The sequence below is a fragment of the Stegostoma tigrinum genome, chromosome X, assembly GCF_030684315.1.
Source record: "Stegostoma tigrinum isolate sSteTig4 chromosome X, sSteTig4.hap1, whole genome shotgun sequence".
NCBI classification, from domain to species: Eukaryota; Metazoa; Chordata; class Chondrichthyes; order Orectolobiformes; family Stegostomatidae; genus Stegostoma; species Stegostoma tigrinum.
In genome coordinates, this window is record NC_081404.1 from 4,899,770 (window position 1) to 4,927,101 (window position 27,332).

At 43.1% G+C, this 27,332-nt stretch overlaps 1 protein-coding gene across 1 annotated transcript; it reads right to left on the reverse strand.

Moving 5' to 3' along the window:
* Positions 1-23,087: 23,087 nt before the first annotated feature.
* On the reverse strand, positions 23,088-26,618 carry LOC125448301 (oocyte zinc finger protein XlCOF19-like). Its single transcript, XM_048523533.2, has 2 exons — positions 26,153-26,618; positions 23,088-25,795 (listed from the first exon to the last, which is right to left on the reverse strand). Exon 2 carries the CDS (start codon positions 25,509-25,511, stop codon positions 24,561-24,563), a length of 951 nt encoding a protein of 316 aa, XP_048379490.1. The 5' UTR covers positions 25,512-25,795; positions 26,153-26,618; the 3' UTR covers positions 23,088-24,560.
* Positions 26,619-27,332: the final 714 nt, after the last annotated feature.

Consider the following 27,332-nt stretch of genomic DNA (forward strand, 5'->3'; position numbering starts at 1 on the left):
TCTGTTCTCCAACACTACCCACGGCCCTACTTTTAATTGCATAATTCTTGCCCCTTTTTGTTTTACAAAAATGCAATACCTCACATTTATCCAAATTAAACTCCATCTGCCACTCTTCAACCCATTGACCCAATTGATCAAGATCTCTTTGTAATGTTAGATAGCCTTCTTCACTGTCCACTTACTTTTCTTCATGAATGGACAGCTGTTATGAAGACATTTCTGTTTATGTTTTTGCTTGACAGATTACCAATCTTTTGACTTTTCCATCGTGAGAGCTTCTGTTATTTAAAGAATTTGGTGCTGCATCAGATCATAGATCTTTTGTTCTGTTTCTGCCCCTCTCTCTCAAATTTCATTCACGCACTTTTCCTTGTTGTGAAACATCATTGTCTTGACATGTTAACTGCCCCTCTTATTTCCATAGCTGTTGCCAGCATCTGCGGTATTTTGCTTATATCCTATTCAGAAGGCCATCCGAGGTGGTATAGGAGGAGAATAGATATCTGGGAGAGATGGAGTGGGGGCTGAATATTGTTTCTTTGGTGATGAATGGGAGTCCTGGCTGCTGGCATCAATCGTATCTTCCATTCTGCGTTTTCAGGGTTGGCCCTTGGATGCCACAGAACTGCTGGACGCTGCAAACCAGGCCCATGTTCGAGAAATGAAATCTGGGCCCTTGGAAGATGCTTCTGGCCTCATCGCTGCTGCAGGCAGAAATCAACATGAAAGTCTGAATTTTCACTGTTAAGAGACACCCTCCCGATCTCCTAGAGATACAAGCTTTAATTCAGGCTCCATGTGAATGTACAAGACTCATGAGCATTCCCCGGCCCAAATCCTGGTGCACTGATGATTCAGTTCAAGAATAAATATGTATGAGCTAATCACTTCCTCCTTTCAGTGTCTCATTTTTGTTGAGAGTTGGAGTGCCATGACTTTTGTTAAAGGAAGGCGATGCCAGGAAATTTTACAGCAAAGTTTATACTTTGTAGCTCCAATACAATCACACTCATGGAAACATGCCTTCCACTCAGAGTCTCAGACTCACCCATCACCTTCACTATGGCTGCTTGGTGGTGCTGTAATGTGCTGGGGCTTTGCCTCAGTGGCAGTGATGTTTGAGTGAGGCTTTGAGATTGTTTCTGGTCTCAGTGTGGAGGGAAAGCCAAGAAAAAAAAAATTCAGGTCTAAGTCCAACATATACCAAGACTCAAACATTACAATCCAGGCTGACAATCTAAAGAGGGAATGCTCCTCTGCCAGATGAGCATGCAGACCGAAGTCAATCGGGGGATTTTGGGGACCCTGCATTGTTGCAGGAGCAGAACTCTCTTTGTGTCTGCATGAGTTTCCTTCAGCTGCTCCAGTTTCATCTCACAATCTAAAGATGTGCAGGTTCGAGTGGATTGGCCATGCTAAATTGCCCATAGAGTCCAGGGATGTGAAGGTGAGTTGGATTAGCCATAAGAAATGTGGGGTTACAGGGATAGGGTAGGAGGGGTGGGTCTCAGTGGGATGTTCTTCAGAAGGTCAGTGTGGGCTTGATTGGCTACATGACCTCTTTCTGCACTGTATGCATTGTATTAGTCTATAACTCAGGAAGCACTGTACTGTTAGAGAGGAAATATTGAAGAAGCAGACACTGTAAGCAGGTCAACACCAAGGAAGGGCTACACTGTCCAAAGGCCAGGACTGAGGAAGCCATGTTGTACCAGAGTGTTTTGCAATCAGATGCTGTGTGAGGTTCAGTACAAAGGGCCTTTGGCATTATCAAAAAGCATGATGGATAGAGTGCTGCACCATAAGACAGCCAGCACTATCAGAGTGCTGCAATGTCACAGAATCAATATTGAGAGAATGCCACATTATCAGTGCTGAAGGAGCAGTGCACAATCAGATAGTCAATATTTACAGTGCCTTTATCAATGAGAGCACAAGAATTAGGTTACACCTAATTGCAAATGTCACTAATAACAGATATAGGAATGCATTTTGCAGCTTACTGTTGAACTAGACTTGATAACCAAGATATACAGTTATAAAATTTCACATGAACTCCACAGGTTTGTAGTGATTGGCGCAAAGTCAGTCAGATGGATCTCACAGAATATGAGTTCCAGGAATGGGGCTATTAATCTGGCCAAATCAGGGAGCCCTGGCTGGCAGATATAAACAGGAGTGTCAGAGTTTCTGTTTATTTTGAGAACTAGCTCTGAGGTGGGGGGAAGCAGTGTCAAGTACGATGCATGTGTAAATAAAGGGTGACTTGATGATGGGATATCAGCCTCTGTGGAGTTAGTTCAGTCCTCTGTAGTATAGTGGTCAGTATCCCTGCCTGTCACGCAGGACACCAGGGCTCAATTCCCTGCCGAGGAGGATCCAAGCATTTGGGGACAGCACGGTGGCTCAGTGGCTAGTACTGCTACCTCACAGAACCAGGGACCTGGCTTCGATTCCACCCTCAGGTGAGTGTCTGTATGGAGTTTGTACATTCTCCCCGTGTCTGCATGGGTTTTCTCCAGATACTCTGGTTTTCTCCCACAGATGTGTAGGTTAAGTGGATTGGCCGTGCTAAATTGCCCATAGTGTTCAAGGATGGGTAGCTTAGGTGGGTTATAGGGGGATGGGTCTACATGAGATGCACCAAGGGTTGGTGTGGACTTGTTAGGCCAAAGACCCTGTTTCCACATCATAGGGATTCTATGAAAATGAAAAGTGATAATGAGAGGAAAAAAAACACTGCTGAAGAAATTCATTTGCAACAGTCATTTTTGAATTGGAGTAAGCATTTCTGACATCATGCCATTATTTGGGAAGCTTAACTCATTTGATCCTGTTGTTGAAGACCGGGCCCAGTATGTAGGAAGAGTGGATTCTTGTTTTCTGGGAAAATGACACTGTGGCAGATGAAAAGCAATCAGGAATTCTCCTGACAGCTTGTGTACCCGCAGCTTTTTCAGTTATTGGGAGCCTTATCATATCCTGAAGCATCAGATACTAAAACCTTTGAAGAGTTCACCGATTTAGCTAAAGAATATTACAACCCCAAGCTTCCTCTAATTCTGGGATGTAATCAGTTTTACTTGGCAGTTCAAGAACCAGGGGAATATGCGTTGGGAGTTTTGATGAGGTTAAGGTGACTGGCAGAGGCATGTGACTTTGGTTTACGCCTTAATGGGATGCTGAGAGACCATTTGGTATGTGGGATTAATGATGTCACCATGCAAAAGTGCCTACTTAGCTGAAGCCCAAATAGACTTCAAACAGGTACTACAACTGAATTTATCATTAGAAAACACAGCAAGTGGAGTATATTTACTCCTTTTACCAGAACTTGAATAACATCACTCTGACTGTGGATGGAAAGTCCTTCAGTTTGTCAGTCTGTTGGAAAACATTTCATGTATTAGTACACTTTTAATTGTACTCATGTACATCTGTACTTGTGTACACGTGACAATAAAATCCAATTCCACTTTCAATTCTAATGTGAGTTACAGGCTATGCCTGGTATACCGGGTATGTGGCTTTGAGACGGCAAAAGAGCCCCAGCAGGTCTGAACTGAGTAAGAGAACTCATAGGCCAGTAACCAGGTGGATGCGCACCCAGGAAAGCCCACCTACACCTGACTTGGAACAGTTAAACTGCTTAGCAACATCCAAATCAGAACCAATCAAAATAAATATCTGGTTAAATGGCTATCCAGTTCTAATAGAGGTTAATACTGGTGTGGCTGTTTCAGAGATTGCAGGACCAGTCTTTAATAAAATTCAAACTCGACCCCAACCCTTAAGTTTGCATAAGACCTGGCCTAGACTGAAAACCTATACTGAGGATCCTTTACAGATTAAGGGTACAACATCCATTCTGGTCTCATATGAGAAGCAACTGATTCAGTTACCACTGATTATTGTAAAACACTTGCTCCAAGCATGATAGGTTGAAAGTGATTGAGAAAGATTCACCGAGATTGGCTCAACCTTTTTTTATTAGAAAATGGCTGCCTGAGTTAAGTTCTAATTAATTACCTGGATATTTTTCAGGAAAGTCAAGGGATTCTCAAAGGAGCCAAGGCCACCTTACATGTTGACGAGGAAGCAATTCCATGATTCTGCAAGGCCCATCCAGTGTTGTATACTTTATGTGCAAAATTAGAGACAGAAATCAGGAGGCTGGAAATGGGCAGCATCATCATACCGATTGTGAAGCCCGACTGACCGGTTCACCTTTGTGGGGATTTTAAACAAATGGTAAAATGCTTCTTGCAGCTGGATAAATATCCAATCCCTCACATAGAGGATTTCTACGCAAAGCTGTCAGGGGGTGGGTGCTGTCATTCATGAAGTTATATTTGATTACAATTGCATTTAAATGAACAGTCCCAGAGGTATACTACAAGTAATATCCATAAAGGTTTGTACCAATATACAAGACTGCCAGCTGGGATATTAACATCCTGTGCCATTTTTCAGCAGACGTTGGAGAACATTTTACAAGATCTACCCCAGGGCATCATTTATCTGGATGACATGTGAATAACAGTGAAGACCAAAAATGAGCATTTAGAAAACTTGGACATAGTCCTTAGATGTTTCTCCAAGGTGGGCATTTGACTTAGAAGTGAAAAATGCGTGTTCTAGGAACCCCAAGTGGCATACATGAACTCTGGGTTATATGCCTTGGAAGACAAGGTCAGTATGATCAAATGTACCCTGGCTTCCATGTCTGTACCAGAGCTTAAGTCTTTCCTTGGACTGATGAATTATTTTGGTAAGTTTATATGTAACCTGGCCTTCAGGCAGGCACCCTTACATCTGCTATTGAAAAAGGGTGAGCCTTGCAAATGATCATGTAGCCAATACACAGCCTTTAGGGAAGTGAAGAAGCAGCTATCATTGTCTAAGCTGTTGGCACATCCTGATCCTGTGCTAGGTCTGGTGCTGATATGCAATGCTTCCTCATACGGTCTACAGTAGTGTTGACTCACAGATGGCCCAATGGTGAGAAACCCCCAATAATGTATGCTTCCCAGACTTTGGCTGATGCTGAGTGCAGATAGAAAAAGAAGATTTGGTGGTCATCTTTAGTGTATGAAAATTTCACCTGTACCTTTACAGATATAAATTTGCAATAATAATAAACCACAAAGCCTATGAGGGTTACGCAAAGTGGACAAAGGCCCTGCTGCCCATAGCTTCAGGTCAAATTCAACAGTGGGTTCTCATTCTAAGTGTATACACTTACAAATTGGAACACCGTCTGGGAGGCCTACTAGTAAATGTGGATGCCTTGTGCTGCCTCCTGCTGGAAGACACTGGGACCACCACTGGAAGAGTCCGTTCTGGTTTTAAACTTTTAAACTGGCTTTAAACCCGTCTGGTTATCGTCTGACAATCTCAGACTATAGACACAAAAAAAAATCCTATCCTGGCAAAACTGAAACAGCTGGTGATGATGGGGAAACAAAAGGGCCTTCACAACCAGAATTGAAACCTTTCTGGACACGACGAGACCAAATCATCATAAAATACACCATTTTATAATGGGGAGAGAAAGGTAGCCACCAAATACTGTCCAAACACCACCAGGGGTGTCCAAAATGAAGATGTTGATGAAAAATTATGCCTGGCAGCCAGGATTGGATTCAGGCATAGCTGTGTTGGTGGGGCAGGGTCCAGAGTGTCAACAAGGACAAAAATTACCATCAGCAGTTTCCCGCATTTGTGGGAATGTCCAGGTAAAGCCCGGACTCAGTTACATGGCGACTGTGTTGGCCTTTTCATGGACTCAATGTTCTTAGTCATTATGGATGCCCACTCAAAGTGGTTGGACATGTATAGATTTCATTCATCAAACACAGGGCGACAGAAAAGCTGTGAGCATTGTTTGCAATACATGGGCTCCCAGAAGTGTTGGTCACAGACAATGGACCATCATTCACCAGCAGGGCATTTGAGTATTTCCTAAAGTTGAATGGCATTCATAATATAAGGACAGTGCATACCATCCATCGTCCAATAGAGTGGCAGAAAGAGCAATCAAAGCGTCAAGGCAGGCTTAAAAAAAAACAGCTTACAGCTTCACTTGATACCAAACTGTCCCAGTTCCAATTTGATTATCAGACCACCCCTCATGCAACGACAGGGATAGTTCCAACAGAGTTTCTAATGGGGAGAAAGCTCTCAACCAGGTTAAATATGATCTTTGCGGACCTTGGGGGGTAGGGTGAATTGGCTTCAGGAATGCCAATGCTTGACACAAGACTCTGCTAAGCGAGGGAGACAGTTCACTGCAGGTGATGAAGTTTAGTGTCAAAACCACGGAAATGGCCCTGCAAGAGTAAGAGACATGGTGGTTGCAAGATCAGGCACCGTGACATACAAAATCTGGGTAGGTAAGGCAGTCAGAGCAGGCATGTGAACCACACGAAAGCTGCAATCTCGCAATCGGGGCAGGAGCAAAATATACCCAGCCCCTCAGAACATCCGTCAAGGCTGTCATATCATGTGGGTTCTACCCCTCCATCTAGCATCAAAGAAACCTTGGAGTTTGAGATGGACACAACAGATGTCAAAGTCTCAATGACTTGACCACATGAAGGAGAGGATGGTTTCCTTCAGAGATGCTCATGGCACAAGAGATACACGCCACCTGTATTCGAGGCTGAGTCAAAGGAATGAGACTCAGTAAAAAAAATGCCCCATGAGAGGCTACAAGAAAAATAACAGGCCAATGTCCCCAGATTCAGAAAGGGAGGAATATAGCGATTGTAAAGAGGTCAGCCAGGTGGACCTCATATAATATGATTTCCTTGATTGTGGCTGTTATCTTGGTCAAATCAAGGAGCACTGACTGACAGGTATAAACAGGAGTGTCAGAGGTTCTGCTCACTCTGAGAGCTGGCTCTCAGGGAGTTGGATCAGTGTCAAGGACCCTCCGCATGTAAATAAAGGCTGACTTGGTGATGGTATACAGGAGTGAAGTCAATTCAAGTTTCACCACCTTTTAGTTGAAGAAAGATTTCCTCAACTCAATCTTAAATGTTTGCCCTGTATCCTGACCTTTTAGAATCCCTAACCATAGAAGACATCTTCCCTGCATATAGCATGTTCAGTCATGTTAGAATTCAAACATTTCAATCAGATCTCCTCTCATTCTTCTCAACTTGTGAATACAGGCCCATTCAAACCAATCTCTCTTCATAAACCTGCCATCCCAGTATCAATCCAGTGAACCCCCATTGCACTCCCTCTATAGCAAGTATATCCTTTCTTAGGCAGGGAGACCAAAGCTGCATGCAATACTCTATCTGGTCTCACCAAGGCTCTGTATAACTGTATTACAACATCCCTACTTCTGAGCTCTTGTAATGAAGGCCAACATACTATTTGTCCTCCTAATTGCTTGCTGCACCTACCTATCTCCTTTCAGGTCTCTTTGTACAGCTACAATTCCCAATAATCACCATTTAAACAATGCTATTTCATATTGTTTTCCACATCTAAGTGTACAACTTCATATTTAGCCACATTATACTCCATCCGCCAGGTGTTTGCCCACTCACTCAACTTGTCCAAATCATTTTAAAGCTCCTTTGCATCCTCCTCACAACTCACAATCCCAACCAATTCTGTGTCACCAGCAAACTTGGAAACATTGCATTTATTTCCCTCATCCAGGTAATTTATTTATACTGTGAAAAGCTAGGGCCCAAACGCTGATCCTTGCAGTACCCCACTAATTACTGCCTGCCACCCAGAAAAAGACCCATTTATTTTGGCTCGCTGTTTCCTGTCTGTCAATTAATTCTCAATCCATGCCAATATATTATGCCTTATCCCATGTGCTTTAAGGTTGGCCACTAACCTCACATGTGGGACCTCATCGAAAGCTTTATGAAACTCCAAATCTACCACATCCACTAGATTCTCCTTTATCTATCCTACTAGCTACATCCTCAATAAAACTTACTTTTAGAATCCCTACAGTCCAGAATGGGACTATGTTGCCTATCAGGCCTGCACTAGCCCTCTGACGATCATCCCAACTAGATCCAGCCCCTTACCCATTCCCTGTATTTACCATGCTAATTCACCTAGCATGCTCACTGCGGGGCAATTTAACACAGCTAGTCTACCTAATCTGTACATTTTTGGACTGTGGGAGGAAATTAGAGCATCCAGAGGAAACTCACACAGACATGGGGAGAATGTGCAAACTCCACACAGACAGTCACCCAAGGCTGGGATTGAACCCAAGTCCCTCGCACTGGGAGGTAGCAGCACTAACTACTGAGCCACCATGCCATCCATTTAACTTACCATGATTTCCCTTTCAAAAACCAATGTTGACTTTGGCTAACCCTGCTGCTGCTTTCCGAATGTTCTGATATCACATCTTTCATTATAGACTCGAGCATTTGTTCCACTACTGACTTTCAGCTCACTGGCCTGTAATTCTGTTTTCTTTTTCTTTCCTCTCTCCCTCCTTTTTTAAATAACGGGTTTACATTTATCACCTTCTAATATGTAGGAACTGCTTCAGTGCCTGTAGAATTGTGGAAGATAACCACCACTTCATTTCTGAAGAAGAATCCAGACCCAAAACGTCAGCTTTCCTGCTCCTCTGGTGCTGCTTGGCCCGCAGTGTTCATCCAGCTCTACATTTTATCATCACCGATACATCCAATGTTTCCAGGGCCACTTTGTTTAGTAATCTAGGATAAAGATCCTTAAGTTGTGGGGATTTGTCAGCCTTTAACCCCATCAATTTCTCTAGCACATTTTTTTCTATTAATGCCAAATATTTTTAACTTCTTCTCTCTCACGAGACACCTGGTTTCTTAATGCTTTTGAGAGATTATTCATTCATTATTATATGAAGACAATAATAAAATATTTGTTCAGTTCTTCTGCCATTTATTTGTTCCCATTATAGCTTTCCCCATTTCTGACTATAAGGGACCTACATTTGTCAATGCTAATCTTTTTCCTTTCATATCTTTACAGAACCTTTCAATCAGTTTTTATATTCCCTGCAAGTTTACTCTCATGCTTTATATCCCCTTGATTCATCTTTTTTTCATCTTTTGCTGAATTCTAAACTGCTCCAAGTCTCCAGGCTTGGTGCTTCTCTGACAACTTTATATATCTCCTCTTTGGTATGTCTCTTGATTAAACTTCTTAAAAATATAAAACATAGGTGCTAAATTATCATGGAGCAGTGTTTTTAGAACATTAAGACTGCACTATTTCCTAGCTTTGTTGATTCTTACGGTACAAAGATGGTACTTAGTGAAGTGATGTGCTCCTCCTGTCAGATGTGGGCGATTAGAGAGAATTTCACTGTGTATGAAGATTACGTATGCAGGAAGTGAGTTTGGTTGTGAATCCAATTGGATCACGTGGATCAGTTGAAGTGGCAGTTAGAGGCAATGAGGAACTTACAGGAGCACGGAATGTGATAGAGGCAATTTCAGGAAGGCAGAAAAACTGAAGATACAGTCAGGTAGTTGGGTTGCTTCTAGGAAAGTTTGGAGAGGTAGGCAGGCATTGCAGGAGTCTCCTGTGGCTATCCCTATCTCAAGCAGGTATGCTGTTTTGGAAGATGTAAGGGGCAATGCACTCTCAGAGGTTGGGAGCAATGACTATTAGGTTTCTGGTACGGAGACTGGCTCTCCTGTATCCAGGGGTACGTGAGGTTCCAAGCAATCAATTGTGAAAGGGGACTGTCTACTCTGAGGTCTGAGTACAGACAGACATTTCTGCAGCTGACAGAAAGACATCAGAATGGTGTCTCCCCGGTGCCGGTGTCAAGGATGTTTCTGAGAGAGGTCAGAATACTCTGAAGGGGAAAGCGACCAGCAGAAGGTCAGTGTTCATGTTGGTACCAACGACATAGGAAAATAAAAGGATGAGGTTCTGAGCAGAGAATATAAAAGATTAGGCAAGAGGATAAAAGGTTCCTGAGGCTAGTAATATCTGCAGTACTCCTGGTGCCACATGCTGGTGAGAGTAGGAATAGGAGGCTGGAAAAGTTGAAAAGGCTGAGGTGTTGATGCGAGGGAGAATGATACATATTTTTGGATCATTGGAATCTCTTCTGGGGTAGAAATGACCTGTATAAGAAGGATGGGTTGCATCTGAATTGCAAGACAGTTAATAGACAGGTGGGGAGATTTGCTAGAGTTACTTAGGAGGATTTGAGCTGGTAAATGGATGGATTGGAGATGACCCAAATAAAAGAGATCAGCCTGAGGCTGGTGCAGTTGAGAAAAGAAGCAAGTCAAACAGTTAGGGCAGGCAGGACCAAGGCAGATAATGAGGTAGGACTGATAAATTAAACTACTTTTACTTCAGTGCAAGCAGCCTGACAGGTAAGGCAGATGAATGCAAGTCCTGGTTGGGAACATGGAACTGGGATATCACAGCCATTACTGAAATGTGTCTCAGGGATGGATAGGACTGGCAGCTTAATGTTCCAGGGTATAGATGCTATAGGAAAGATAGAAGTCGGTGGGAGGTGGAGGGGGTTGATGGTGGTGGTGGTGGCAAGAGAGGAGGGGGAATGGTGTTTTTGGTTCCAGATAGCTTTGTGGCTGTACTGAGGGAGGATATTCTGCGGAGTATGTCCAATTAAGTTATTTAGGTGGAACTGAGAAACAAGAAAGAGATGATCACCTTATTGAGATTGTGCTATAGACCGCCCCCAATAGTCAGCAGGAAATTGTGAAGCAAATTTGTAAGGAGACTTCAGTTATCTGTAAAAATAATAGGGTTGTAACTGTAGGGGGTTTTAATTTTCCAAACATAGACAAGGGCTGTCATAGTATTAAGCACTTGGAATGGAATTTAAGTGTGTACAAGAAAATTTTCTTCTTCAGTATGTGGATGAACCTTCCAGAGAAGGAGCAAAGCTTGATCTTCTCTTGGGAAATCAGGTAGGGCAAGTGACTGAGGGTCAGTGATTATTGTTCTAATAAGTTAAAAATAGTTATGGAAAAGATGTACAGGACCTAAAAGTTGGTGTTCTACATTGGAGGAAGGCTAATTTTCACAGTATTAGGCAAGAGCATTCAAAAGTTGATTGGGGCAGATATTCACAGGTAAAGGGACTGCTGGAAAATGGGAAGCCTACAAAAAGGAGATAATGAGAGTACATAGATAGTATGTTTCTGTTAATGTGAAGGGCAAGGCGTAGGTGTAGGGAGTGCTGGGTGGCTGGAGACATTGAGGCCCTGGTCAAGAAAAAGACGGGTGCATTTGTCAGGTATAGACAGCAGGGATCGAGTGAATCCATGGAAGAGTAAAAGGCAGTAGGAACATACTCAAGAGGGAAACCAGGGGGGTAAAAAAGGGGCATGAGATAGCTTTTGCAGATAGGATGGGGGAGAATTCAAAGGGATTCTATAAATACATTGAGGAAAAAGAGTAACAAAGTCGAAAATAGGGCTCTTAAAAATCAGCAAGGCCACCCATGTGTGGGACCTCAGGAGATGGGTGAGATACTAAACAGGTATTTTACATCGGTGTTTACTGCAGAGAAGGATATGGAAACTAGAGAATGTGGGGAGATAAATTGTAATGTCTTTAAAAGTGTCCATATTACAGAAGGTGAGGTGTTGGATGTCTTAAAACACATAAAAGTGGATAAATCCGCAGGACCTGATCAGATGTACCCCAGAACATTGTGGAAAGCCAGGAAGTGTTTGCTGGCCCCCTTACTGAGATAGTCCTACCATTGAAACCCACAGGTGATGTGCCAGAAGACTGGAGGGTGGTTAATGTGGTGCCATTATTTAAGAAATGTGGTAAGGAAAAGTCAGGGAACCATAGACCGGCGAGCTTGACATCAATGATGGGTAAGTTGTTGGAGGTGATTTAGAGGGACAAGAATTATGTGTATTTGGAAAGACAAGGATTGATTAAGAGTAATCAGCATGGCTTTGTGCATATGAAATCATATCTCACTAACTTGATTGAGCTTTTTGAAGAAGTGACAAAGAAGATTGATGAAGGCAGAGAAATAGATGTTTACATGGGGTCCAGTAAAGCGCTTGACAAGGTTCTGCATGGTAGACTGGTTAGCATGGTTAGATTAAGTGGAATATAGGGAGAACTAGCTACTTGGATACACAATTAGCTCAAAAGTAGGGGAGAGTGAGTGGTGGTGGAGGGTTGCTTTTAGGACTGGTGGCTTGTGACCGGCAGTGTGCCACGAGGATGCTGGGTCCACAACTTCTTGTCATCTATATAAATGACTTGGATATGAACATAGGTAGAATGGCTAGTAAGTTTGTACATGACACCAAAGTTGATGTTGTAGTGGGCAGCGAAGATGGTTACCTCAGAGTTTGACAGGATCTTGATCAAATGGAAACAAATAGGCTGAGGGAAGGCAGATGGAGTTTCATTTAGATAAATGTGAGGTGCTGCATTTTGGTAGAGCAAATCAGGGCAGGACTTAAAGGTTCATAGTTTCTTGAAAGCGGAATCACAGGTAAACAGGGTAAAGAAGGCATTTGGTATGCTCGCCTTTATTGGTCAGTGCATTGACTATAGGAGTTGGGAGGTCATGTTGCAGCTATACATGACTATGGTGAGGCTATTTTGAAATATTGTATTCAATTCTGGTCTTCCTGCTATAGGAAGGATGTTATGAAACTTGAAAGGGCTCAGAAAAGATTTACAAGGATGTTGTCAGGACTGGAACCTTTGAGCTATAGGGAGCAGCTGAATAGGCTGGAACTATTTTCCCGGTGCATCAGAGGATGAGCGGTGACCTTATATAAATTTATAAAATCATGAGATGCATGGATAGGGTAAATGTTCAGGGTCTTTTTCACAGAGTTGGGGAGTGCATGAGGAGAGGGGCATAGGTTTAAGGTGAGAGAGGAAAGATTTAACAGGGACATAAAGGGCAACCTTTTCATGCAGAGGGTGGTATGTGTATGGAATGAAATGAACTGCCAGAGGAAGTGGTGAAGACTAGTACAATTCTAACATTTAAAAGGCATCTGGATGTGTAAGTTAATAGGATGGGTTAAGAGGGATATGGGCCAAATGCTGGCAAATGGGACTAGGTTAACAGAGAATATCTGGTTGGCATGGATGAGTTAGACCAAAGGATCTCTTTCTGCACTGGACTCTGACTCTATCCCTCATTTCATTTGTATGCCATAGTTGAGCCACTATTCAGCTTCTAAATTTGCACCAATTAGGAATGAATATTGTTGTACTTCATTTATACATTCCTTAGATATTAGCCACTGTCAACAAGTTTTGTAGATTCTCCAACATCGCTAATTTGTACATTGTATCTCTGTTGTTCCCTTTATTTAGATTCAGAACGTGAGTTTTAGGCTCAACTTCATCTGTCCTCATCTTAATGATCAATTCTATCATTTAATGGCTGTTCTTCCTCATCAGACCTCACACATTAAAACTCTTGATTAATCTAATCCCATTGCACAGTGCCCAGTCTAGGATAACGCATTTCCGGGAAGGTTGCTCAATGTATTGGTTTAAGAAATGATGCACAGCAGGATATCCTCCTCCACTTGCCCAATCTATATGTAGGTTAAAGTCACCCATGATTACAGTTATGGCTGTATGTGAGTTCCTAATTTCCATTTTAATGTCTTCTCTTACATCTCTGCTACAGTTTGGGAGCCTATAGACAACACCACCTACCCAAACATTTCTGCCCTTTGACATTTCTTCTTCATGTAAATTCCACTTCGTGATTTTCCAAGCAAATATCCTTCCTCACGATTACATTGATTTTGTCCTTTACTAACAATGCTACATTGCCTCATTTTCCTATTTGGCTATACTTCCTAAATATTGAATAACCCTGGGTGTATGGTTCCCACATGTGATTGCTCTACAGCCATGTCGCTAACATATCATAACTGTGTACATCTATTTGCACTATCAATTCATCTACCTTAATATAAATGTTATGAGCATTAAGAGAAAATGCTTCATTTGACACTGTTGCCCCATTTATTTTCACCGTCGTTTATCTTTCTACCTTCCTCTTTGCTTCTTATTCTTCTGCATCTCTTTTCTATTCTTGTTTCTCCCTTCTCTGTCGCCCTGCTCAGACTCCCATTCTTCCTGGTTGGGGGGCGGGGGTGGAAATCGAGTTGCACCAAATAAGAGGATCCGGGCTTTGAGGTTTTTAACATAACGTAAGTAATTATTTTGCAATGTATCTCTGACCTTTAAAACTCTCAAAACTCGCTACCTCTGACCTTTATCTCGAATGAAATGCAGAAGACTTACTTGTTAGCAAAGCTCAGCAGATCTGGCAGCATCTGTGGAGAGAAAAACAAAATCAGAGTTAACGTTTCGGGTTCGGTGACCCTTCCTGAGAACGCAGGGTCAAAGGACCCGAAACGTTAACTCTGATTTTTTCTTCGCAGATGCTGCCAGACCTGCTGAGCTTTACTCGAAACTTCCGCAGTTCTTCCGGTTTTTAACTTACTTGTTAGCGATTGCTGAATTTTCCCCAACTATTTCTGTTTCCGGTCCTTACTTAGTACAACCGTCAAATGGCGTAATACTGGCCCAGAATACCCCGCGTTGTAGAAAACCACCTATCAGTGCGTATGGTATCTGAATACGCAGTTGCTGGAGCTGGTGCGCCCGAAGCATGTTCAGTGTCAGTTATGGGGTCAACCTGAGGAGGCGAGTACAGTTCAAGTAGCAAGTAGAGTGTGTGACAGGGTAGGAATGAAGACGAGGGCACTAGGGCCTAGCAACTTTATTCATTCTTGCTAGGGTGGGGGAGATGGGCGGAGACCTCAAGTCCCGAATAACAGCCCCCACACCGTGTTTACCCTGTGGTCAGGCACGAGTAGACGTCTCGCTGGCCGTCATCTTGGTGAGGGAATGACCCAGCCGGGTGGCCGCCATCTTGGTGAGGTAGTTTGTTCTATGGTCGATGGAATGAGGTCCCAGATCAGCCAGACGTTCGTGGCAGGGACAGTCGTAGGGGCTGAATAGCCTCTTCCCAGCATTAACGACGTTTCCAGTACAGACGGATGCCATTCAGTCCTTCGAGCGCCACACACATCCGCTTTCTGTGTTTTTAGCTTTGACTTTCCCCTAATTCTCCATCAGATCATCGTCGTTTGGATGCACCATCCCCTCTGTTGCTCTCACTCTTTCTTACTGACCTACTTGCCTTTTACTCAAAACTCGATTCTGCAGAGTCTTGACATGGTAATGTTTCTTCAAGGTCTCAGCAAACATTTGTAGCTCGGGTTGTTCATTGGCTCGCTGAGCCGGTTCTTCTGTGGTGTGCAGACGTTTCATGACCATTCTAGACAACATCATCCGTGCGACTTCGAATTGAAATGTTGTGTTCTGAATTTATATGATCCTCTGTTGTGGTGTTTCCTGTCATTTCCGGTGCTGTTTGTTAGCAGTGGTCTGTATACGGGATATATTTCTGTGTTTGTTAATAGCGACCCGTGTTGAGAACTAGGTTTCCAGAAATTCCCTTGCATATCTGTTGTTCATTTGTCCCAGTCGAACTGATGGCCCTCATTGTTTGTGTGTATCGAGATAAGTGATGTTAAGTGGTGTTTGTGTATTCTGGTCATCAGTTTCCTCCCCGTTTGTCCAATGTAATGTTTATTGCACTGGCTGCATGGGATTCTGTATATCACATTAGTCCTGCTTACTGTCGGTGTGGGTCTTTAGGCTTTGATAGTATTTGACAGCGTTGATGTAGGTTTGTGTGCATTCATGATTTAATGTGGTCTAAGGTGTCTGATTGTCATTTCTGATATATTTTTGAAGTAGGGTGGCATTACTAGTGTCTTCTGTTGTACTGTCCTCTGTCGTTTGTTTTGTAGGTATCTGGGGACAAAACTTTGAGTCTCTGTTGGTAAATACTTTGTGTAAGTGTTCCTCCTCACTCTCTGGAGTTCTGAGGTGTTGCAGTGTGATCCGATTCATTAAATACTTTCTTAATGTAGCTCTATTTGTGTATGGTTGCTATTGAAGTTCAGGATTTGGTTTGTGTGTGGCCTTCCTGTATACTCTGGTTGGGAATTTGCCATTAGTTAGTCTGTCTAGCCAGTACATCTAAGAATGGGAGATGTTTGTTGTTTTCTTCCTGTCTAGTGAATTTTATGCTTGCAAAGATCTTGACATTCTCCCCGTTCCTTTACTGAACTTGCCTACTTTAGACATCCACACTCCAAAGATTTAGCTGCCAAGTGGGGAGGAGTTTAGTCAATTTGGAGATTCGACCCCAAAGTATGTTCCTGGGTCTGACTAAGCCACCAATTTGCTGATCCAGTGTCAGAAAACAACCCTGGGTGGGTCTGTGCGTGGATATCTTTTAGCTGCCAGCAGTGTCAATGACCTTGTCCAATACTTGGTGCGCCTGGAGAGACAGCATCCAGTGTTCACCAGGACAATTTCATTTCTGAATGCCGATGTCCAGTTGTAACATTAGTTGGAATCATAACAACAAACACATTGTAATCAGTCCCCTTACCCCACGACACACTCTGTGATGTGTGTTTTATCCTTGTTTGAAGATCATTTATTTTAGATTTTGAATTTTGGCATGTGGCTTTTCTGTATCCCTGACAGGGTTTAATGATTAACTCATTGGATTTCTGTCTTTGTGGTGATTGCTTTAAAATGATCTTGGGAGACTTACTATTGTGAGGCAAATGGTAACTTGTTTGCATTGGGAGAATTTTATGACTGAATAAAGTAACCAGTGTTGTGCATGTAGCATTGGAGTCAGAAGCTCAAAGATTTCTTTTTTTTTGTTTGTTCTGTGGTATTGTGGATAGGTTAGAGGGAAAAAAATGCTTTTGGCCTTTATGTTTGAAGTCTATAGAAGCCTGAGCTGGTGCTGGGGGTAGAAAGGAAAGGTTAGATTTCAGGAACAGAATCAAAGTTGCTGGAAAAGCCCAGCAGATCCTGCAGTATCTGCGAAGGAAAGAAAAATCAGAGTTAACGTTTCGGGTTTGGTGACCGTTCCTCAGTTCTGAAAATGTTAACTCTGTTTTTTCCTTCACAGATGCTGCAGGACCTACTGAGCTTTTCCAATAACTTTGATTTTGTTTCTGATTTACAGCATCGGCAGTTCTTTCAGTTTTTATTTAGGTTAGATTTCAGTCTGAGATCTCATGTGCCCAGTCAGAATATAAACTAGGATTATAACAAGAAACACATTACACTCAACACACACACACACACACACACACACACACACACACCAATCCTATTCCACTACTACACACACATTGCACTCAGTCCCTCTTTCCCCCATGACACACACAAAAGCATATTTCAATCACTCCCTACCCCCCCCCCCCCCATTACACAAACACATTATATCAGTCTATATTGCCAGGATATATACACAATATAACAAAGTGTGTAGCTGGATGAACACAGCAGGCCAAGCAGCATCTCAGGAGCACAAAAGCTGACGTTTCGGACCTAGACCCTTCATCAGAGGTCTAGGCCTGAAACGTCAGCTTTTGTGTTCCTGAGATGCTGCTTGGCCTGCTGTGTTCATCCAGCTACACACTTTGTTATCTTGGATTCTCCAGCATCCGTTATCTCTGTATACACAATATAATGAGATTCTTTTTCCACTGCACATAAATATATTGGAATCTGTTCCTCTTCTCAAATCCAGTCACTCACTCAAACTGTAATCAGCCTGTCTTCCCCAGTGCACTTACACATTGTAACCAGTCTCTCCCTGCTCCACTGTACACACATGCATTATAGTCAGTCTGCCTCACCCGCTCTGCACACTCATTCACATACAACACATGGTGTAATTAGTCCATCTCCCCCATTTTATACACACATTGTAACCAGCCTCTTTTCTCTACTACACGCACAAACATTGCACTCAGTCTTTCACACATACACAAATATTGTGACATATCCATCTCTACATGTACACATTCTAAACACACTGTCTCCCCCACAGTGCGCACAAACTGTAATCAGTACCTCTTCTCCCACTTCTTAAATACACCGTAAACAGTCTCTTTCCTGGGCTATACATGTCTCTTCCACCACTGCACACACTATAATCAGTTACTTTTCCCAAATAAACATGCACATTGTAATCTGTCCCTCTGCCACTCTACGCACATATTTTGCAATCTGTCTCTTTTGCCCACAATACAGACACACCATGTATTCAGTCTTTCAGTTCCTTTTCACCGCACAGACTACAATTGACCCACTTCCCTCTTCCCAAATAGTCACATGCATTGGAATCTGTCCCTCAACCCCACTATACACCCACATTGTAATCTCTCTGTGTGTCTCTCTCTCTCTCTCTCTCTTTCTCTCTACATACACACACTGTAATGTGTCCATCTCCCTCACTATGCACTCTGATGTACAGTGTGTTTTATTCATGTTTAAAGATCTTTGTTTTAAATATTAGATTTTGGCATGTGGCTTTTCTGTCTGCCTTCATTGTTTAATGATTAACCCATAGGATTTCTGTCACCATGGTAATTGCTTTTAAAAGGATTCGTCCAGACTTACTTCTGTGAGGCTAATGGCAATTTGTTTACATTGGGAGAGTTTACGACTGAATAAAGTAACCAGTGTCGTACGTGAGGCATTGGGGTCAAAGCTCAGAAATGGGAAACAGTGAAGTTCATTGCATAGAAACAAAAACAATTTTTGTTTCATATTTGAAGGTTGACAAAGTCTTACTGGAGCTTGATGTGTAAAAGAAAATAGGATTGATTGGGCCAGTTTTAAGTCTGAGATCTATTGTGTCCAGTGGTAACATCTGCTGGATTCTCACACACACACACACACACACACACACACACATCAATCCTACTCCACTATTACACACATGCATTGCACTCAGTCCCTCTATCATCCAATACAAACATTGTGATCAGTTGGTCGCCCCCATCGTACCGACACATGTTGCAAGCACCCCCTCTCTCCATTACTCACACATTGCAATCAATCCCACTCCTGACTGCACATATATATTCTAATCAGACACTCCACTCCAAGATGTGCACGAATTGTAATCTGTCCACCTCCCCACTACACACCCACATCATCATCTGTCCATCTCCCCCATGACACACACATTGTGATCTATCCATCTCCTTCACTACACACACAGATTGTAATCTGTCATTCTGTCCCCCCCCCCACTACAAACACACACATTGTAATCTGTCCCTTGCCCCCACTATACAAACACATTGTAATCTGTCCCCCACTGCCCTCCAACACATTGTAATTTGTCCACATTCCCCACTTCACACACACTTTGTAATCTGTCCCTCACCCCCCATTACACACATAACACATTGTAACCTGTCCATATCCCCTACTTGACACACATTGTAATCTTTTCTTCCGCCCCACCACGATTGACACACATTGTAGTCTGTCCATCTCCACTAATTCTCACACACACATTGTAATCAGTCTCCCCACTACACATGCATACGTTATAATCAGTTAGTCTCGTCTACCACCCTGCCCCCAGCAAGCAACCCCCACCATACAAACACACTTTGTTATCAGCCTCCCTCGCTACACTTCTGATGTAGAGTGCGTTTTATTCATATTTTCATATTTGAAAATCACGTATTTTAGCTATTCCATTTTGGCATGTGTCTGACGACAGGATTTCTGTCACATGGTAATTGCTTTTAGGATTTTTTCCAGACTTAGTTCTGAGGCCAGTGGTAATTTGTTTACATTGGGACAGTTTACAACTGAATAAATTACCCACTGTTGTGCATGAGGTTTTGGGGTCAGAAGCTCAGAGATTACTTTTTTGGATGGTATGCGGTAAAGTTCATAGTATAAGAAAAGTTTCATATTTGAAGTATAAAGAAGACTTTGCTGGAGCTTAACGTGTAAAAGAAAATAGGATTGACCGTGTCTGAGATCTGATGTGTCCAGTAGTAACATTAGCTGGGATTATAACAAGAAAAACATTGCACTCAACACCTTCCCTCAACTACATAAACAAACATACACACATAAATGTAATCAATCTCACTCCACTATTACGCGTGCACATTGTACTCAGTCTCTCTACCCAATTACAAGCACACGTTTCAATCAGTTTACCTACCCCATTTTACAAACATTGTGATCAGTTAGTCTCCCCCACCACACCCACACACATTGTAATCACTCCGTCTCTCTATTGCGCACACTTTGTAATCTGTCCCTCACCCCCACGACACATACACAATGTATTCTGTCCCTCTCCGCTTCTCACAGATTGTAATCAGTCCTACTCCTACCTGTACATGAATATTCTAATCAGATAGGCCCCCATTACATACACATGGTAATCTGTCTGTCTCCCCCACTTCTCTCACACACACATGTTGTATTCTGCCCCCCTCCCCCTCTACACACTTTGTAACCTGTCCATCTCCCCCACTTCTCTCACAAACACATTTTAATCAATCACTCCACCACAGGAGACACACACACACAAAACTGTCACTTTCCCTCACTACACCCACACATTGTAATCAGCCTGTTTCTCCACGTCATACACACACATTGTAATCTGTCCATCTCCCTCACTACACACTCTGTGATGTACACTGTGTTTTATTCATATTTGAAAATCATTTAGTTTAAATATTGGATTTTGGCATGTGGCTTTTTTGTCTGCTGCCATGGTTTAATGATTAACCCAAAGGAATTCTGTCACCATGGTAATTGCTTTTAAAAGGATTCTTCCAAACTCAGTTCTGTGAGCCTAATGGTAATTTGTTTACTTTGGAAGAGTTTACAACTGAATAAAGTAACCAGTGTTGTGCATGAGGCATTGGGGTTGGAAGCTCGGAGATTACTTTTTTTGTTTGGTTAGTGGTATTGCCCATAGGCTAGAGAAAAACATGCTTTTGGGTTTTATACTTGCAGTTTGTAGAAGTCTTAGGTGGAGTTATAAAGGAAAATAAGATCAACCAGGTCAGATTTCAGTCTGGGATCCGATGTGTCCAATCATAACATCAATTGGGATTATTAACAAGAAACACACGCGCTTGAATTCTTCCCCCAATGACACACACATTGAACTCAGTCCCTCTCCCCAATCACAAACACACATTGCAATCCGTCCCTATACTCCACTGCAGAAACAAATAAAATGGGATTTTAATTTACCTGAAAAATCAGGTGGGAGAAAAAAGTCTATTGGAATTCATTGAATGTTTTCAGGACAGTTTCTTACACCAGCAACTTATGGTACCAACGTGAAAGCAGGGATACAAGATCTGGTTTTCACCAACGAGGTAGGATTAATTACTGAGCTCATAATGAAAGCACCTCTGAGTAGCAGTGAGCATAATAAGATTGAATTTTAAATACAATTTAAGGGAGGGATGTTCGGTCCAAGACTACTACTTTGAATTTAAACAAGGGCTATTATGAGAATACAAGAGCAGAACTAGCAAAAGTGAACTAGCAACTTAAGGGATATATCAAAAGAGATGCAATGGCAAACATTTAAGGGATATTCCAGAAAGCACAGAATAGATATATTCCAGTTTCAAATAAATTTGAAATTCGCCACCTATGGTCAACTAAGAATATCATAGATAGTATCACACTTAAAGAAAATATATAGTTTTGCAAGGTAGGTGGCAGGTCATAGAGTCATAGAGGAGTACAGCGTGGAAACAGACCCTTCAGTCCAACTTGCCTACGCTGACCAGATATCCTCAATTAATCTAGTTACATCTGCCAGCATTTGGCCCATATCCCTCTAAACCCTTCCTATTCATGTACCCATCCAGATATCTTTTAAATGTTGTAACTGTACCAGCCTCCACCACTTCCTCTGGCAGCTCATTCCATACACACACCGCCCTCTGTGTGAAAAAGTTGCCCCTTATGTCCCTTTTAAATCTTTCCTCTTTCACCTTAAACCTACATCAGAACATTGGAAGCAATATGAAAATAACAAAGAATTATTAAAATATTAATGAGCAGTGCAAGAATTAGAATACAAGAGCAAGTTAGCCCAATGTATTAAAACAGAAAGGAAATGCTGTTCTCAGATTGTTGGTTAACTCTTTTCTGGCAAAGTGTTTGTCTTATAGAAAACAAGTCTGGGTGTTTTCTGTTTAATTTGTGGGACATAGGCATCACTGGCTAGGCGCAGCATTTATTGCCTGTCCCTAGTCATCCTAAAGAAGGTGGTGGTGAGTTGCCTCCTTGAACCACTACAGTCCATGTGCTGCAGGTAGAGCCATAATGCTGTTCGGGAGGGAACTCCAGGATTTTGTCCGAATGACGCTTGGAGCGGTGACAAACTTGCAAGTCAAAATGATCAGTGGCAGGACTGTAGACCTGAGATCTGATCTGTTGGTTGTGGGGTCGTTTGGCTCTATCCATCATTTGCTGCTTAATCATTAGAACAGAGGATAAAGAAATGGAAGACGAATAAAACAGATATTTTGTGTGATTCTTCACCAGAGAGATTATAAGTATGGTTCCGGAAATAGCTCTAAATGAAAAATTGATATGGAGGGGGGAACTCAAGAAAATTACAATTACCAGGGAAGTATTACTTGAGTAAACTGTTGGAACCGCAAGTTGGCAAGTCCTGATAGATTTCATTCGAGAGTCTTAAAAAGAGCTGGTAAGATAGTTGGTGTGTTAGTTTTAATTTGCCAAAGCTGATTAGATTCAGGGGAGGTTACTTTAGATTGGAAAATAGCACATGTAACTCCATTATGCAAATAAAGAGGAGACAGAAAGCAGGAAACTACAGGCCAGAGGCAGTAGGAACTGCCAATGCTGGAGTCTGAGATAACAAGGTGTAGAGCTGAATGAACACAGTAGACCAGGCCTGCTGCGTCATCCAGCTCTACACCTTGTTATCTCAAACTCAGGCCCGTTAGCTTAACATTTGTTATAGGGAAATTGTTAGAAGCTGTTATTAAAAAACTTAACTACATTCCCTGTTATAATCAGGCAGAGCCACGATTGTTTTGCCAAAGAGAAATCATGTTTAACTAATTTATTTGGAGTTCTTTTAAGAAGTAACTAGTGCTGTAGATAAAAGGGTACCAGCCGTTAAATTGTATTTAGACTTCCAAAAGTCATTTGATAAGGTGGTACATCAAAGGTTATAAATAAAAGCTAAGGTTAAGGTTAAAACATTGGCACGGATAGCAGTTTGAATGGCTACCAGGAAGCAAAGAATAACCAGCCAAAAGGGACAGATATTCAAGGTAATCCCACATATTTCCATTAGAGGTCCATGAAGTCATTTTCTGGTTTGCTGGGACATTCTATTGAACTTCTGCTCGAGACAGCCGGTCTACATATGAGTCAGCATTCAAGTTTCAGGATTTATACAAGAGACATGTCCTTGTCAGACATAACAACAGGCCAAGACTGTACTGTGAGGGAGTTATTGCCTCTGATATTCAATACATTTCTTCAGCGTTTAAAACATTATTAGATCTTACAGATCTCAGAATTTTGCAAAGGGACTGCCCTTATTGACATCAGTTATGATCCCACCTGATGGTATTATGGGACAAATCAGATCCCAGGATCAAACCTGGCTTGATGGATTTTATTCTTTATTTAACAACATGGTATTTCACTGATATATGAGCACACAATGAAAGAGATTTAAAACACAAGCTTATTATGCAAAATAAATGAAAATTCAACAGAACAAACCAAGCTATTTACATATAATGCAATTTGAATGATTTCAAAACACAGTAAAATAATATTCCATCTTTCCTACACCATCACTTTACAGTACGTAGATACAAGAGAGCTCCCTTCTCTATCACATTATATGTTGAACTTAACTGTTTCTTTTAATTCCTGGTTTTGAGAGTTTGGTGGTCTTTTTCTTGATTATTCACATAACTGAGCTTCAAATACTCCTTCGGGGTCTAACCAATCACTTCTGGTCTGAAACTTTCAGATTAAAACCAATATATTGAGATAGTTCAGAACAGTTAGTCTATCTTCTAACTCCTTTCTCCAGGAGAAACTCATCTTACATCTAACTTCAACCAGGTCTTCTGTGAATTGAAACCATATGCAAATAAGCAAAAGAAAAATCAATTCATGGTTCTTCTAAAATAAAGAGAAACTAATGCCTTTCAAATGCTGCTCTGTAAACCTCTCACAAAGCAAACTAAACTCCCATTATCACTCCAGGAACTCCTCCCACCACCCCCCTCACATTCTGGTTCAGACGTCCTGGCTTCACACAAACCCTCACATGCCACTAGTTCAAAATCCAAACCCTAGAACAATTATATTAACATAAGTAGAACACCCTACATCAGAGTGTGTTTAACTAAGTGAGTTAGTAACAGAAACATATCCTTGCAGTCACTCATGAACTGCTGACATCTCAGCAGTTGGAATGAATTAGTGAATCCTTTCCCAACTGAGCAAGTGAATGGCCTCTCTCCAGTGTAAGCTTGGGGGTGTACGATGTACATGGATGCATGCCTGACTCCTTCTGCCTGTGAGTGCAGTGGAATGGTCTTTCCTTAGTGAGAATTTGGTGATGTATCAGGAGACGGATGAAGCAATGGATCACCTTCCACACAGGAAGCAGGTGAACGTTCTTTCCCAGCATGAATTCGTCGGTGTTTCACCAGGGTGGATGAATCAGTGAATCTCCCTCCACACACTGAGCAGAGGAATGGTCTCTCTCCAGTATGAACACGCTGATGTCTCCGCAGGCCTGAAGAATGAGCAAATCCCTTCCCACAAACAGTGCAGATAAATGGTCTCTCACCAGTATGAACACGCTGATGTCCTTTGAGGGTGCCCGAGTGCCTGAATCCCTTTCCACAGTGAGTGCAACGAAACGGCCTCTCCTCAGTGTGAACCCGCTGGTGTGTCAGCAGGTGTGATAACTGAGTGAACCCCTTCCCGCAGATGGAGCAAATAAATGGCCTGTCTCCAGTGTGAACTCGTTGGTGTCCAGTGAGGGCACGTAAGTGCCTGAATCCCTTTCCACAGTAAGTGCAGCTGAATGGTAGTTCCCCAGTGTGACCTCGCTGGTGGTCAGTGAGGGTGCGTGAATGCCTGAACCTCTTTCCGCAGTAAGAACAGCTGAATGGCCTCTCTTCAGTGTGAACTCGCTGGTGAGTCAGCAGCTGGGGTGAATCAGTGAATCCTTTCCCACATTTAGAGCAGGTAAAGGGCCTCTCCCCAGTGTGACTGCGCCGATGGGCTTCCAGTAGGAATTGGTAATTGAATCCTTTCCCACAGTCCACACATTTCCAGGGTTTTTCTCCAGTGTGACTACGCCGATGAATTTCTAGCATGCAGGGGAAATTGAATCCCTTCCCACAGTCCCCACATTTCCATGGTTTCTCTCCAGTGTGACTGCGTTGGTGAATTGCCAGCCGAGATGGGAAATTGAATCCCTTACCACAGTCCCCACATTTCCAAGGTTTCTCCAGGGCATGGACATCTTTGTCTCTCTCCATGGTGGATAATCAGGAGAACACTCGTCCAAATATGCACACGCACTCAGAATACAGTTCCTCCCCGGTGTCAATGTTGCAATGTTTTCTCAGGCTGTTTAACTGGTTACAGCTCCTTCCACAGTCAGTTCATGAGAACACATCCAGTCACAGATGTCTGAAGCATTTTTCACTGTCAGATCAGATGCAGACATTCAGAGAATGGTAATATGGAAGTCTAAATCCAGTGACTGCTGAACCATGGTAAGATATATGATTCGAATTAGCTGTCCAGTCCTTCAAAACCCCTGGAAAAGGAGAACAAAGTCCTGAATAAACACAGGAAAGAAATTCAGAACAGACAATTCCAGTTGCACTTGCCATTCCTGAAAGCAGATCACTATCGGACAACATCCTCTCCCTCCGCTTGGGGCTCAATCCAGAATCCCTCTCGGTAAATCCCTGTCCCACACCCTTTCTTTCCTCCTGGGACTCAATGCAGAGCGTATTATTCCAGACAACTCTCGGAGGATCTCCACGACCGAACAGAGAAGACAGGTCATTTCACACCTTTCCCTTTTGAATCAAGTGAAGACCAGAACAGGTGGGACTCGAACTCGTTGCTTCTCAGCCAGCGGAAGGTAAACTATCACGAACGCACGAACCTTTGAAAGTCCCAGAGACAGCCGGTCTCTTCGAACCGCTAGTCATTGCTGTCCCGCAAATTAGAAACTCCATAACTCGGATTGTTGGAGGACCCGATCTCTCCCAATCGGTCCTCCAGTTCCGCCCCTCCCTCACTCGTTTTGTCGCAGGACTTCTTTTCCTCTCCCCGGATCATCTGTCTCCGCCCCTCACTCGGATTGCTCGAAGACCACGGAACGCCAGCTCCACCCCTCACTCGCTGAGATTGTTGGAGGACCAGACCGTCTTCCCTGGTCCTCCAGCTCCACCCCTCACTTGCTGAGATTGTTGGTGGACCAGACCGTCTTCCCTGGTCCTCCAGCTGCACCCCTCACTTGCTGAGATTGTTGGAGGACCAGACCGTCTTCCCTGGTCCTCCAGCTGCACCCCTCACTTGCTGAGATTGTTGGAGGACCAGAGATAATGGGAACTGCAGATGCTGGAGATTCCAAGATAATAAAATGTGAGGCTGGATGAACACAGCAGGCCAAGCAGCATCTCAGGAGCACAAAAGCTTTTTTTTTGTGCTCCTGAGATGCTGCTTGGCCTGCTGTGTTCATCCAGCCTCACATTTTATTGTTGGAGGACCAGACCGTCTTCCCTGGTCCTCCAGCTCCACCCCTCACTCGCTCAGATTGTTGGAGGACCAGACCGTCTTCCCTGGTCCTCCAGCTCCACCCCTCACTTGCTGAGCTTGTTGGAGGACCAGTCCGTCTTCCCTGCTCCTCCAGCTCCACCACTCACTCGCTGAGATTGTTGGAGGACCAGTCCGTCCTCCCTGGTCCTCCAGCTCCACCCCTCACTCGCTGAGATTGTTGGAGGACCAGCTCCACCCCTCACTTGCTGAGATTGTTGGAGGACCAGTCCGTCTTCCCTGGTCCTCCAGCTCCACCCCTCACTTGCTGAGATTGTTGGAGGACCAGTCCGTCTTCCCTGGTCCTCCAGCTCCACCTCTCACTCGCTGAGATTGTTGGAGGACCAGTCCGTCTTCCCTGGTCCACCAGCTCCACCCCTCACTTGCTGAGAATGTTGGAGGACCAGTCCGTCTTCCCTGCTCCTCCAGCTCCACCCCTCACTCGCTGAGATTGTTGGAGGACCAGTCCGTCCTCCCTGGTCCTCCAGCTCCACCCCTCACTCGCTGAGATTGTTGGAGGACCAGCT